This window comes from Pangasianodon hypophthalmus, chromosome 26 (assembly GCF_027358585.1).
Source record: "Pangasianodon hypophthalmus isolate fPanHyp1 chromosome 26, fPanHyp1.pri, whole genome shotgun sequence".
Taxonomy (NCBI): domain Eukaryota; kingdom Metazoa; phylum Chordata; class Actinopteri; order Siluriformes; family Pangasiidae; genus Pangasianodon; species Pangasianodon hypophthalmus.
In genome coordinates this window covers 11,671,401-11,687,837 of record NC_069735.1, presented here as the reverse complement: position 1 = coordinate 11,687,837, position 16,437 = coordinate 11,671,401, and the positions used below count along the sequence as shown (strand labels likewise).

Genomic DNA, 16,437 nt, shown 5'->3' with positions numbered 1-16,437 from the left:
TATTTATTAGCTACATTATCCTCATAGCTTCCTCATAGTGCAAAACGAAGCAAAGAGAGATCTGGCTGATGGACATATCTATAACCAAGGACACAAAAAATGATGCTTTCCAACTTTTCGTTTAAAAGATACAGTGAATCATTGAAAAAGTCAGATTTTATTTGGGACAGGGAAATCCTTCTTTTTTTTTATTTCCATTATTCATTCGGCCCCCCTTGCAATCACATTACTTTAAATCAGTGAAGAAAAAAACCCTTCTCAGTGTAATTCAAACCATTATAACTCACGCATGTATCAGCTTACATAGTGTGACTATGTACATGGTCCTGCTCCAAAAAACAGTCCATCCACATATTTCTACATACCGGTGGATTCCTTGTTTCCCCCCTAATTTAACGCATACGAAAATGAAGGTAAGGAGATGAAAGGAAATAAGCAAGTATTAAGTTAATATGTAGGAAATGTCTGTTAGACAGCTGATCTCCAATCAGCTCCTGCGCACACACCAAATTGATTTCAACAGACAGAAACCAAGAGTAGATCAGCTCTTACACATATGCACCCAGGGTTCTTAAAGAAACATTTCACCCCAAAAAACTAGCACTTTTGCTAACTTTGCTTCATGTACTTGAAAGGTACGATCTTTCACTCATCTGTAGCAGTGTTAAAGTTTTAAGGTGAACCACTTCTTTATTCTTCCCTCTTATTGATGAGGCACAAAGAAAGCATCGAGGCATAAATCAATAGTAAGAGTGCGAATTAAAAATGATAAGAGATAAATAAAAGCAAGGAAAGCTGGCTGGTTGATAGCACACAAAAATTTCAACAAAAAAAAAAATATATATAATAATAATAACAACAACAACACTAAGAGGAAACCACCCCCCCACCCCCCCCCCCCCCAAACACAAACAACTCAAATAAGCTGCAGCTCTTTTACTGCATTCTTTTTTTTCCGGACATGTTTCAGCATTTAAGAAAAAAAAAAAAAAGACATATTTACAAAGTCATACTTAACACCGCAACATAGGTCAGCTACTTACACCTGAACCTGATGCACTTTAATATTAGCGAAAAGGAAAAATATTTACAAATGTCAATCTGAAATTAAGGTTGAGGAAAATGTAGCTGTGGTTTGTGTGTTCTGCGCTGCAGCATGTTGCTATTTATATGAGTGCTCTTTTATAAGCATGTGTGAAATACACACACACACACAAAAAAAAAAAAAATCATTTCACAAAATTTTTTTACACACATACACTCCAATGGAAGCTTAAGATCTGTAGAACCTATTTTGAGTTGTTAGTTAGCTGGGGCAACAGGGCGTCTTTGACAGCGCTTTTATCCCTCCCCCAAAGACATCCCATTTAGCGGAGGAGAGTTGAGTCCAGGCTCTGATTGGTCAAATTCAGTCCACCTTCACCACGCTGTAGATTTTCGTCACAAACCAGAAACAGGCAAAGAATCCAATCGTTCCTGTGAAGAGGAAAAGTTGAATTTCAGCTCGATGTGAAGAGGGGAGAAAAAAAAAATTACACACACAAACATACTGAGATGGTTTCTTAAATCAAAAGTAATGTGATCTGTTGTGATGTGCAAATCTCCTCTGTCATTATTAACTAAAGCCTCGAACACTTGAATTATATAAAGAATAAAACATGACGGGGTGTGCTGTTATAGGAAAATAATCAATGATGGAGTGGTGAGATGATGTTACCACTCTGAATCTGATTATTTTCTCCCTGAACCAAAGTTAAACCCACACACACACACACACACACACACACACACACACACACACACACCTGTGAAGAGGAAGAAGATCAAGGCCATGATCATGGTGTAGCCGAAGTAAAGGATGGTGCTGGCCAGGCCGGTGATCTGCAGCTTGGAGAAGAAGTAGTGCACAGCATAGACGAGGAAATACGCAGCTGTGAAACCGCTGGTAAGGAACGAGCGCCACTGCCAGTGGTAGTCCTGATGAACACAAAACAAACAACAGCATCAGCATCCTGCATCTGAACAGCGAGAGGAGCTATACCTAAAACTAAACCTACGCCAAAATGGTTATGGAGATTTTACTGTTAGGGGGTTTGTTTAAAATGTATTTTAAATTGTGGTTAAACCCAGGAAATTATGCGGCTGTCGTTTTTCTTCCATTTTGAATCACGGTATCTCAATAAAGAGTCCAATGTTATTCATAAAGGGAAAATAGATTTAGGAGTGACGGAGTTTTATGTTTTTTTCTTGTGGAACAACCCTATTTGTTTTCTAATTTGGTTGGAAGCTAGTAAATAATAACATATTTATCCCCGTTGTGAAATTTGTATTGTTACCCAGTTGTGAAGGTGCTTTAGCTAAAGATATAACATCAGCTGAGTAGCAAATATTAACTATTCGCTTTGGTGCGTTTCTGTGCATTTTAGTACTTCTAATCCGGTTACACTGCCATCAGTCTATTTATCTATCTGTTTTATCCACTGATGTGTGTCTTATTGATTAGATGTGATAGTTTTGTTCTCTGGAGTTAGTGGACTCTCTTACTACCCAGAGGTGCATACAGCCTCAGGAAAAGCTTTTATATTCACCCAGCATTGCTGAGAAGCCTGCTGTGGAATTAGTTGTATTGCTCTATCAGCCTCAAAGAGAACACGAGCTCGATTTGTGTTAATTGAGCCAGCCATGTGATTTTTTCTTGTGTGTGTGTGTGTGTGTGTGTGTGTGTATGTGTTCTTGTAACCTCAGCACACAGGTGGAAGTAACAGAGCAGGATGGTGGCCTCAGAGCAAGTGATCACCAGGATGATGAAGACGAGGAAGAGGAAGCCGAACATGTAGTACATTTGATGGGACCTGGAGACAAAGCGTGCACACACACACACACACACACTATCAGTTTATTGTCATCATATACTGTCCACACACAACCTACATCATGGACTGCACTAGTCTATGCAACTCTTCATTTCAGTATTTCAACTTTTTAAAACTCTTTAGGACCAGGAACAAATTCAATATTCTTATTATCATTTACTTTGGCAGTATTATTACTGAATCCTGTGTTATTGAGGAACTTGAATTACAAACCAACCATTTCCAGTTAATAATCAAAATTATATCCCATCATCTGCAAGGTATCTAAAATTAGCTCTAAAACTCTTAAACAGGTAGAGTCAGAGATTTTAGCTGAAGCTGGTTATTTTAAAACCTTAAACCTAAATAAATATAGCCCACTTCTTCAGCGCTTCCTCCGAACCCAGAAACATGTTTAGTAAGTGATTAATTTCCCCTAAATCACTACAGCATGAATGTGTACATTGTTCAAAAGAGCACCACATTAAAGAATAAACTGTAAAAAGTGTAAAGAGGAATGTTTACTTTATTGATGTGATTTCCTCTGATAAGTCAGTGGAACTTTTTAAATATCAGCTGGGCCCTCTACTGTCAAGGCAGAACTCACCAGATGCTGTTGAGGATGAAGAACAGCTGGATGAAGATGCATCCGAAGGGCAGGATCCCACCCATCACGATGCCTGGGAGGGGTTTGGTGTAAAAAGACTGTTCTGGAATCTGCCGAGGGATCTGATTGGTGCGCACAGGGTGTTCGATGCCCTGCATCACACAGAAACAACTAACACTTAACACACACACACACACAAAAATAGACTATGGACTGATGAAACCACACCTGGCCAAACAGAAGCCTATATAGAGGCACAACTTACACTGTACTATTTATTCATTGTGCCTAAAGATTTGGTGAATAAAAGGTGGAGCCGTCATAAGCATTATTGTCTTACTAGTAATGGCTCAGTTCAACAACAGGCTTTTAGTCAGGGTTAATGTGACTACGGCTTAGTCTGAGCTTCTATAGACTGTTAAGCGGAACCTGGGACCTATAACATTAAAATGTCTTTACATTTAAATGTGTAAATATTATTGTACATCTAATACTAGTACAATAATATTTACACATTTAAATATTATTATTATTATTATTACTAGTACAATAATATTTAAATGTGTAAATATTATTGTACTAGTATTAGATGTACTCACAGCTTTCTTAAAGCCAAAGTAGGCTCCAACGAAGGTGAGAGGGACGGAGATGCAGAACCACAGAGCCAAGATGGCCACCAGTGTGCCGAAGGGCATGGCGGCTGACGAGCCCTCACCCCACAGAATCAGATTCATCAGGAAGAAATCAGCAAACACAACACTGCAGGAGGAGAAGAGGGTTAAACTCACACGTTATAAACAAATGACCACTCATAATCTGGATTTAGAATGTAGAAATGTGTACTTATGACCAACCAATCCATCATGAAATGTAGATGTATAAAGTAAAAGGATAAAACTCACCCGGGGCAGAGGAATGCTGTCAGCAGCACATTGGTCTTCCACTTCTCTCCTCCAAACGCTGCACGCATCAAACACACAGATGCTCGCATCAGTACATGTGAAACACAAGTCACTTCTAGCCAGATTGTTTACTTAAAAAAAGGCATCATGGGAAAATCCAATTAGCACTGCACAACTGTGCACACCAACACGCAGTTACTAAAAAAACTGGAACACACTCTACAATTATATTCAAAAACATGTTCATCACCATTTTTTGTATCTTTCCTTCACAAATTGCTCATGATGACACCAACAGAGTGTATGTGGGTAAAAGGGGCCCCTTCTGACACTAATTAGGCCTAACGACCTGCACAAGGCTCTAACAGAACTCCAGGGTCAGAGGTGAGGGATTAGTGTCTCAGCCGTGTACTCACACTTGTAGAATCGGGCAGCGATGTAACCAGCCGGAGTTCCAAGCAGCACCCACAGCACCACTGCACACGTCATCAGAGCGCCACGGTTAGCCGGGGACAGGAAGCCCAGACACGCAAAAACTACAGAGAGAGAGAGAGATAGAGAAGTGTGTTAAGTCTGATCTAACTTTACTGCAATATGACACAGTGTAAATACAGCCTGCTAAACATTAACCTGCACACCCGGGTGCCTTATTACGACATGAAACACGCTTTATAAGCTTTAGGAAGCCATTATGAACTCAAAGTCCCTTTACATTATTTTATGGTTATTTAGTAAAGCTTGTGTTGAAATTGCCCAGGGAAACCTCACTACTACATTACACTACATATAATATCAATTTCAGGATATGTATTTACTTCATTAAAAAATAGCACACACATTTTAATAATGTGGAAAATGAACTATGTACAGTTTTCTAAGAACAAACTAAGTAAAAAAAGTATTCAATCAGAGCCCTTATCCTACACAAAGAGACAATCTGTTCAACAGCTAATTTATGAGTGATGACCACGTATGTTGTTCCGGCTGTGTATGAGTGTATAAGCAGGCGTGTTCGCCATGTGGCACTCACAGAGAGTGACGAACGTCATGATAAAGATCTGCGTGCCGGACCCGAGGAAAACAGAGAGCAGCATTCCTTTACGGGGTGGCCGAAACACGTCACCGTGCACCAGCTTCCAGCCAAACTCCTCCTGAGCATCCTCCTGGAGAACATACACACAGACACACACAGACGAAAAGTCTTAGCTGGGGTTGAGAGATCTGGATGTGGCTTTTACGGGTGGTTCTTGGTTCACATGTCTAATGACGTTTAATGGAGTTGAAAGAGGAAAAACGGATGCACGCTGTCACTCCGCATCAGCCCCAAGTCTACTTAATGAGCGTGGAGCATGCGTTTGTGTAAAAGAAAGAGAGTGGGAGAGAGAAAGGGAGAGGGGGAGTGAGAGAGAGAGAGTCTTAACATCAGAGAGACAGAATGCTTGAAATATTGAAAAGCTGAAGGAGACCAACTAGAGAGAGAGAAATAATGAGAAAAAGAAACAAAGCACTAGAGTAAAACAAGTGGTGCATGATGCGGATGGATGAATGCTCCACATGTTACCCAATATTACAGAGGTGAAACAGAGACTGAATATGATAAGTGCATGTTTACAGCGTAGATGCCTAAGCACATAAAAGCAAAAGAAGTATATCTGTTCCATGACATGGGCATGAGATGGGCGATTAAAAAAAAATTATTAATCTTATTAATCAGAATTTATACCACAGCACTGTTGAATTCTCGAATCTGATTGGTCAGAAAGTCAGGTCTGATGGCTGCTCTAACACATTTTCATTTCTATAGTAACAAATCATTCACAGTGCCATGTACAACAGACGTGCCATGTCAGTGGCTATAATTTCATTAGGAGATGTTTATTTAACATTTTTGGAAGGAGTATCCAGTGTCAGCTCTTTGTAACAGTCAGAGGTAAAGCTGATGCTTTAAGTTTTCACATGCAGGAAAGTCTTCAAAAGAGGGGAAAAAAAGGGATGAGGTGATGGACTGAATGTTTACAGATATTATAACGAAAGCTATAACAGGACTAACTTGTCTTGTGGACGTTGTATAACATTAGATGTAACTCTAAATGGATAAAAGTATGACGTGTAATACATTGCATTAAATTGCTGTGGTATAAGAGGAATAGAGCGCTTCAGGGTCGTTGATTATTTTCTTATAACAGCACACCAGTCGTGTTTTATTTCTCATATTTAAGACAAAGGCTGATTCAGTATGAGCTCTGGTACTGTACTGGACAGAGTGTGTATTGTAGTGTGTATAGTGTTGTGAGGTGCCAGACTCACCACAGAGTCCATCTGGTTGTAGCGGGCGATGTCTTTGTGCAGTGTGCGCAACATGATCATAGCCACCATACCGGACAGGAAGAGGACGATGACCAGGGAGTTCATTATACTGCAGCCAATCACATGAGAATGAGAGAACGACAAACAGACTGTAAATACAAACAGTGTATCATGTGTGTTTATTTCTATGTATTGTGGTGTGTGTGATTTCTTTTTAAAGCATATTGTATACGGACAGACTGAGTACACGAGTATTTGTATGTGTGTGTTCGAGTGTGCGTGCACATAACATGCTGTTACAGTGTGTGTGTGTGTGTGTGTGTGTGTGTGTGTGTGTACACTCACCTAAACCACTGGATGTTGGTGTGAGGCATGGACTCCAGAATATAGTCCCACCGAGAGGCCCATCGGATGTTCGGATCCTCCTATAACCAATGCATCAAAGAATAACAGGCTGATTAGACACTAAAATCAAATGGAAGAGCAAAATTAAATCTTTATTTGCTTCCTATTGAGCTTAAAGTTGCTCTTGAGACCAAAAAACTGTCTGGCTGTCCTCCACATGCACCTAGGCTAATCTTAGTTAAAGCGTGAGTAAGAGTAAAAACAGTGTTCAAGCTTAAGTAAGACTTGAGTAAGAACTGACCTTGAACTGTACACTGTAGGTGTAGGGGACGACGATATCTCCATTTAATTTGTTGCTGAGGCTCATGGGCGGCCCTGTGCAGTCTGGAGCATCCGGATTGTTCTGTTTATAACTAGCATACCACAAAACATCCATTAGCCACGAACACTCAAAGATAGGCCTGGTGTCTGCCTCTGTGCCTGTGTGCATGTTAACACTGAGCACCAAGCATGGGAGCTTGCGTAGGTGTCTATCTTTACACAAGCACCTAATGTGAACGTGTCCAGTAGGAGGCGGAAAACAAAAAAAAAACTAAATGGAAGTCTCATTTCGCTGCAGAATGAATAGACAAGAAGCAGATCAATACTACTTGGATGTATGAATAATGCATATTAAAAGAGAACGTAATAGAATATAATAAGATCCTAACATGAACTGAAACACTGTTTTTAGTTTGATATATGTAGCAACATCATTCAATATAAATAAAATACTGGTTATAGTATTTAAATGTATTTCATGCCCACAGTAATGAGAAGACCTACAGTTCGACACGTTTCTCTCTCTGTCTTCTCTTATCTCACTGGACATCAGCACTTCTCGGGTGCTCGTTATAGCAGTCAGATTACAGAACTATATCTGCAATATTCATTTCACATCTTTGATAAGACAGAACATGTCCGTAATGAGACACAGCTTCTAGCCTCGACTAATCAGCAAACGCTCAAAATGGAACGTAGATGCACATTACATGCTGTTAACATTTTGGTGGACTGCACATCTGTCTTGTCCATGTTTGCCTGTTTGCCATGCTTACCCATAAACCCCCTCTGTGTTCTGTAATGCAAACAGACTTCAATGCAGAAGTAAAAAAAAAAAAAAAATTGCATGAGAGCCAGTATACTCTGACCTGCGTCCATTCATATGGTCATGTTTCTGTAAATGTTCTCATGGGCATATGAAAGTCCTACAGTGTCATTCAAGCAGATGTGATATACAGGACCTATGTTAGTAAAGGGAGATACAGCATAGGAATAAACTTAATCTGTGCAAAAAACAGTTCTCCAACTAGTATTGTTACTGTGTCCTGGTTAGTCACGGAGTTACGGGACAGTTACCTCAGCACTGCCTTTCAAAAAAACCGACTGAAATGCATTTCCATCTATTAGTCAACCCCTTCATTTTTTTTCATGTTCAGTGGTTCTCATCCCTTTTGTGTCTGTCTGCGACACACTAAAAATTTTGCCACCCGCTCCCTCTGAACTCTCTTTAAATCATACTAAAGTGACCTTTGTTTCTCTGACTGCACTGAAAAGCCTTTGGCTGAGTAATATGCTACTGCTGTAAACATGTTACATCCTCTCTAAGAATGTGTAAAGACACTTTTGAACAAAGATTTCGTAATTATCATTAACATTATTCCTTTAATGTTTATCATTGGCTTGTGCACTTTTAACTGGTCAATTAACGCAGTAAAACCATGATATTTCTAGAGACGGTTATTATACCAACACCTCTAACATCAACTTACACTGCCTAAGGGGTAAAACATCCCTTAGTTTAATCTGTACACTATAAAAAGCTCTGGTACCTCTTTGGCTCCATCTTGGCAGCGACCAGTCTGGAGTCAGGGGCCTCGTTCTCCACGTTGTGGTAATAAATAGTGATGTCCACATGGTTGAAGATATAGAAGCTGTCTTTGTCACTGAACTCCGACTGTGTACGAAAGAGAAACATAGTGAACAGGCAGAACCTACTGCGGTGATGAGAGTAAGCAAAAAGCTTTACAATCAACCAGTTACTAGCTGCATATGACAAACAAAATGACCACAAGCTAGTGCTCAGAGATGAGTACTAATGACTAGTGAGCATCTGAAACGTGGAAGATACTAACGTTGACGACGCATGCGTCTTTGGCCAAGCCGGTTTCCGTGACGTAGCAGCCGATGGGGAAGCCGGGATTACAGAATTTCTGATTGTCCTCCACATCGTAGCACCACGTCACGGGCATGTTGTCCACAATCCTGCAGTCAGCACAAAGAGGAACATGAAAAGAATCATGAAAGGTCGCCATCTAGTGGTCACATGGTGTGCTTAACATGCAGGAGAGAAAGAAAGAAAAGGAAAACAAGAAGGAAAGGAGGATGAAAAGAAGACTCACCAGTGATGCTGGTAGTTAAGGAGCATGCCTTTCTTGAGGAAATCCAGGTTGGCTTTGTCCTCTGCTTTACTGGTGCTGTACTTCTTGGTGCACACATGCTTACACGTCTCTTTTTGCTTGAAGGAAAACTGTAACGAGTATATAATTAAACAACAACATTACTTTAACACTCTCTGAAAAAAGAAACTAGCTTCAACAGGCTCAATCTGTGGTCTAAGTATTAAATTATAGCTTTGTTTTGATGTAGAACTCTTAACACACACATGCGCACTTTCAAAAGACATGAGGCTACAAATTAAAATGTGTCTCCAGATATGCAAATTTTTTGTGCCTGGGCTACACCTGGGACGACAGACATCATCCAAATGACTGGGCTTTCAGGCTGATGTCACCGAGTCCATCGGTGAAGTGTGAAGCCTTCTGGTGCATTTTGGTTTTGTGCAAATGTCATTTCATCATGTTGTAATCGCATTAAATGCATCTGCTTGGATTATAATGCAGTACTACAACATGTGCCTAATTACAGTGATAAAGATTTTCCTACATTTCTCAGTTCACTAAACATTTCTCTATTTACTTAAACCTATTCAAAATTTAGAGCATTGAAAGTGACTGACTGGCCATGTAATCCATTAAAAAAAAGGAGATATATATATATATATATATATATATATATATATATATATATATATATATATATATATATATATATATATATATATACACACACACACACACATATACACACACATATAAGGAAGATAAGATTTAATTACATACATACAGTATGTCTGCAATGTTGCTGGATGAGGTCTGTAGTAATTATGATTGATTTGAATAGGATAAGCAATTTCTGTATAAACTACAGAGATGGGAGTGTCTTCACGATGTATGCATGGCTGTCACATTCCATGCATACCACACACCCTGATTTAATAGCTTTGCTCTTTAATCATAACAATTTGGTGTAGGGAGAATAATTGTTCCCCTCATCTATATTTCACTGTTTATCGTTTTAAACTCGGACAATACTTGGTTTCATTCTGGTTTTCGACGAGAGATGTTAGAAAAGAAAGCTTCCTGCAGTGTCTTTATACTAAAGAAAAAAAGAGCACAACCTCTTTTCCTACAGGATATAATGGAATCTTTCCTAACATGTCAGTTTGGATGGGATATATATTAACCAGGATTATTTCTATTGGTCATTTTATACAAGCCAAATACAGTGCCATCTTTCTAAAAAAAAAAAAAAAAAAAAAAAAAAAAAAAAAAAAATCCTGACATGATATCTTCAGATAGGACTCTCATGTACAGTCTCATGTTCATGTACGACACTGAACTCTGGATTTGTAGTTGCTTGAAACTGGAGTTCTTGGTGGGAAAAAAATGTATACACGACATCTGGATTAGCTCTAATCTTCAGTAAAATGTTCAATCATTAGCTTCTCCAATACTGACTGAATGTTGTGTGCAGATCAAAGCATGATAGCAGTGTACACAAACTGTAACCCTAAAAGATAAGGTATACGTGTGTGTGTATGTATATTACCTTATAAGGCGATGGCTCAATTCTCTCTCCGAAAAGCACCTGGCCTAAGTTTTCCGACGGCCGCTTCTCAGCCTCAACGGTGCAGAAGTCAAACCTGAGTTCGAAAGCCAAAAAAAATGGGAACCCAGGTTAGGAAAGAAAAATATATATTGCATATTACTCTCAGAAAGATTCCCACAATACATGTACAGAGCTCCCCAGAAGAAAGAGGCCAGTCATGAAACTAAATATTTTAGTGCATTCATGTTGGGTGTGGGTGTGTGTGTGTCAGATGTAACTCTGTGGTGAAGATTTTTACATAATGTTACGACCATAATTATATAAACTGCAGTCATTAGACAATCAAATGTACCTGTTGCACTATAGTTCAGAGAAATCGATTTATCACAAAGAAAAAAATAAATAATAAAAATACAAGCATGTGCAAAAAGTCAAACTCCATATTTCATAAAACTCCATAAAATGTAAATATGTCCTTTTTTCAGGGACTAACTACAAAATTATTATTATGTTATTATTAAAATATTAATATTATTATTGTGTTATATTATTACGCTTATATTACATCGACATGGGCAAAAATTCTTATTACGAAATGTTTCCATATCATTTGATATTTATGATAATCTATAATTATTAAGTGTAATTCCTGACACTCAGTATTAACTCATAATAAAAATTTTGAACCCTGGAGAAAGCTTAGTCTGGTGTAATAAGGTTTCGGTTGTTCGCTGCTACAGTATTTCAGCTAGTAATATCGAAATGTCAGGAAATGAAAGCTGAAATTCTGATCTATCATTTCTTATTTATCTTTTGATCTCAAACCCAAATGTTTTCGGTGTATAGCAAACAAAAAAAAAAGAACTGTAATTACTTTCTTTTATTCCATGTCTATTTAAACATTAAAATATTTAACTGTCGTATCACCTCTAGAACACTCATCCCATCCTCCTCAGAGTCAGGGGCCGTTTACACGACACCGTTTTCAGCCAAAAACGGGAAACTTTTTATGCGTTTTGCCTGTTCGTTTACACGACAGTGGTGTTTTGGGAACTGAAAACGCATATTTTTGAAAACGGGTTTCAAAGTGCAAGTTTTTGAAAATGCCGCCATTATCGTCTCCATGTAAACACCCAATACGGGAATCTTTGAAAACGGTGACGTCATGCACGTGTGTTAGGTATGTAGACATGCGCAGTACGTGTCTATTGTAAAGGCAAGCGTGAACAAACATACACAGCAATGGCGGAGTGCATGGTAGTGTTGTTGCTGCTCAAGAGTTTGCTAACGCTTCTTCAGCAAAGTGTGGATTTACTTCACCAATATTACAACCAACTAACAAGGTGACAGCGCCAACTCCTGGCCTGGCATACGTAATACAGCGCTTTTGGCCATTATCACGGATATGTGTAAACACGAATCGTTTTAAAAACGTTGTCGTGTATATGTGTAACTTTTTGAAAACGCAAGAGAAAAACTTTTCCGTTTTTGACTACATCGTTGTCGTGTGAACGTAGCCTCAGTACAAAAAAAACAGCAAGTGGCTTTGTTCGTTTGAGACATCACACTTTGGCGTCGATTAAAGTAGTAAATGACACATTCTATTTCGGATACTTACTACAGAAACTCACTGCTTCTGTGCTGATGTAAATCCAGCGTGACGAGCGACTAACACACATTAGGTGTAACGTTGAAAACTGAAAGTATAGACTGTTTATTAAACAACATATTCAGATTAATGCTATAAAGTGTCAGGATTTATTTTCACTGGACTACTTAGCACCGTAATGTGGACTGAGGTGTGGTAAAAGCTACTGAGTTATCCCTCTAGGCTCGTGCGTGTAGAACATCTCACATGCTGTTGGGTTACACTGAGGTAGAGAAGGGTCTTAAAGAGCTCAGTGTTCATGTCAGGACAATCCTTCCTCAGTCCTGCAGTTAGACCTCATAATAACCTCCACGCACACATCCCGAGAAATACCTTTTCTCCTTTCTACCTCCGTCTCTCATCCCACCACTCCCTAATACATGCTCTCTGGCAAGTTTCACAATTGAGACGACGGACCAAATCAGACACCGGAAAAACCTGCTGAACTGCTCCACCTAAATGAGTGAGGAAATTTTGTCACACTACTCAACTGTCACAGGGTGACAACTGCGACAAAGATGTCCAAAAGGATTCCAAAGGAGAAATCCCTTACAAGCAACTGACACAACATATAGCACAAACTGTAGCAACGTTACAAAGCAGTTTAAAAAAAAAAAACTCTACTCACGCTGTGTATTCGTACGGCAAAACCGACTCCACTGAATCCAATCTGTTCACAAAGACCTCGATTTTGTCCTGCAGAATGAAACAAAAAAGCATATCAGCTTATACAGACAGTAAAAACCACAAGGCATTGAGAGCAAGATGGACAAAAATCACAGGAGCAACATCATTACTGATAAGTACTGATAAGGGGTACTAATAAGAGGAATCAAATGATTCAGCACAGTGAAGAGTTCTGTTGCGATGTTTGTTTAGTTTATGTAAATTTAGTAGTGTTAGTCTTTCCGAGACAGGAACTTCTTCAGAACAGAAGACATTGCACTTCCTTGTTTCTTGGTATAAGTTCAAGCTGCATTTTTTTTGTTTTATTAATTTTAAAACAGACAAAATAGATGCTGGTAATGGAACGAATGTTAAAGCTGCTATAACCTATGTGATAACAGGAACTTTTTAAATGTAACTATAAACGGATAAAAATGTGACATATCGACTTAATATAAAAAATTTGTAATAGTTGGCAACTGATATAAGAAGAATAAAACACTTCAAGAAGTGCTGTTATTGGAAAATAAATATTCAGGGTGGTAACTGTAACTCCGCTTTGCGTCGAGCCACATCACACCACCCCACTGTTGATTATTTTCCTATAACAACACACCCATAAGAGTTATATTCCTTACTTAATGAACACAAGAAAACAGACGGTTTTCAATTCTAACACAAAAACATTAGCGTAACGTGTGATTAAAGTAAATAATCACTAATTGTTACTAATTGTGTAAATTGTGTAAGTAAAGTAAGTCGCTCTGGATAAGGGCGTCTGCCTAATGCCATAAATGTAAATGTAAATAACTAGTCTTTTTTTTTATGATGTTTTATAATTTTCATCAGTGACAGCTAATCAAGCCATCACAGTGTAAAGTGGGCTTAAGGTGTTTTAAGGGTAATAAGGACACACTGCACAGAAATTGACATAAGACCCTGGATCAGTATCAGACTGGATTTGTCATAAAAGTGTGTGATGGTGAAGAATATGGCACAGATCTTACACACAAACACAGACTGTCTTAAAGAATATCAGCATTATGCTAGTGACATTATTTGAAGCCTGGATATTCATATTCACTGTATGGCCAAAAGTTTGTGGACACCTGACCATCACACTCATATGTGCCTGCTGAACATCTCATTCCAGATTTAGTCCTCACTTTGCTGTTATAATAAGCTCCACTCTTCTGGGAAGGCTTATGGAGCTCGCTTTTGTGCACAGGGGCAGTGTCGTGCTGGAACAGGTTTGGCCATCTTAGTTCCAGTAAAGGGAAATTGTAAAGCTACAGCATACAAAGATATTCTAGACAATTATGTGCTTCCAACTTCGTGGTAACAGTTTGGGGAAGAACCACATATGGGTGCGATGGTTAGGTGTCCACATACTTTTGGCCATAGAGTATATAGAAAAAGTTGGACTGGTGCATCTCTAGCTGTAACTGCTAAAAAGTTTAGGTTACTGCAAATAGTGAAAACTTTGTCTCTAGATTTGGTGACTTTATAAGCCCCTTTAACAACTTTATTTGCCTATCTGCAAATCCAGAGCTCCAGCTCACATCACGGCTGCTGGTTATGAGTTGAGAAAGCAGGATTAGTTGATTCACCACCAAGTGTGTAAAGCGTGACAGACGTGTGTGTGCGCGCGCGTGTGTGCTGATGATCCCAACAATCAATCACTGATCACCACGGCTCGTTATTTTAAATTTTATTCTTGGCTGTATTTACAAGTCCTAAAAGTACGTCATTTCTTCTGTAACCATTTCCTTCGTGTTTAGGTCCCGACTCCGAATTACTAGCACTTCATTTTTTTCTGAAGCACTATTAATAGAAATTATAGTTGTAATATAGTTATAGTAGTACGTAGTAAATACGTAAATGCTTGGTTTGCGGTGCCGTGACCGAAAGGATGACGTCTTTCCAGAAAAAATAAGAATATTACAATAATTTATAATAATTTTATTCTTAATGTTTTCAGGATAACCTCCTTTTTGCATTCAAATTCAATGTTTTGATATGCAAATGAGCAATGTATATGAAAAGTGACGTCATCTAGCAACATGTAGAGGCTTTTGGAAAGAATTAACAATACTGACAGGAAACAGTAGGTGTAAACTGGCATTATTAAAAAGCTGATAATAATACTAATCTTTTAAAAGCTGTAAATCTGTGTCTGTCCTGAGCGAGGCGTGAGTGGTTTTACTACCCAGCTCTCCCAAGCACTCTGTCATGTACACTGCCTGTCTGTATCTTATCATGGGACTGTCAAGGAAGTAAGGCTGCGTCCTGAATCACTCCATTACTCCTTACACATCTACAGTGCACTACAAAGGCCATACAGTAATGTCTTTTCCTGCCTATATATACACACACACAGAGCAGTGAGTGTAAGAGGGAGTCGTGTAGGACACAGCCCGCTCCTCACGCTGAGTAAACAGCTCCAAGGTTTCTCAGCGACGCGGCTAACGCTAGCTAAAATGGTGAACTGTAAGGACTTCAGGGCCAAGCAGACATAAATTTATTAACATTTTAAACATACACAGGGGTGTTAAACCGCCATAGATATGAAACTAATACCCGGAATTTATAATAGCGCCATGTTTAAACTGCGAGCTGATTAGCTAACAGCGCTAGCTAGCAAGAGAAGGCTAAAGAGGTTTCAGCGAATATGAGACACATTTCACTTCATTTCCGCTCACAACATTCAAACCCAAACGCGTAAACAGGACACAAAGAATCACCTGGCATTCCCTCTGAGCGTCTTTTCCGTCTTGAGGCTTTTCACAGAAGCTGACCGGAGCCAAACCCGGAAGATAGAAAGCCGCAGCATCCTGTACGAGGAGCAGCGGAGCAGCGCACAGAAACGCGGACATCACCGCCAAACGGACTCGCAAAAACACCATCATCACGCCTCAGTCGACGAGCTAACACTTCATTCAGCGGTGTAGTACGTGCAAAACAAAATAAAACACAACGCCGATATCAGAAATAGCTCATGTGTGGTCGGCTCGCGCAGGTCAGTTGGAGCAGAGCGGATCTGCCTGCCTGCGTAACCCACTTTTTCTAGTTCGACGGTTGCTTTACTTTTTCTCCTACCTGTATTCCGACTAGCCCCGC

General features: G+C 39.2%; 1 protein-coding gene across 1 annotated transcript; it reads right to left on the bottom strand.

Moving 5' to 3' along the window:
• Positions 1-138: 138 nt before the first annotated feature.
• tm9sf2 (transmembrane 9 superfamily member 2) lies at positions 139-16,408 on the bottom strand. Its single transcript, XM_026931960.3, has 17 exons — positions 16,062-16,408; positions 13,280-13,347; positions 11,004-11,097; positions 9,455-9,582; positions 9,188-9,317; positions 8,885-9,009; positions 7,315-7,426; positions 7,014-7,093; positions 6,669-6,777; positions 5,392-5,524; positions 4,778-4,897; positions 4,362-4,419; positions 4,059-4,218; positions 3,460-3,611; positions 2,741-2,852; positions 1,806-1,977; positions 139-1,476 (listed from the first exon to the last, which is right to left on the bottom strand). The coding sequence occupies exons 1-17, from the start codon at positions 16,224-16,226 to the stop codon at positions 1,409-1,411; spliced, it is 1,986 nt and encodes a 661-aa protein (XP_026787761.1). The 5' UTR covers positions 16,227-16,408; the 3' UTR covers positions 139-1,408.
• Between the last annotated feature and the right edge of the window lie 29 nt (positions 16,409-16,437).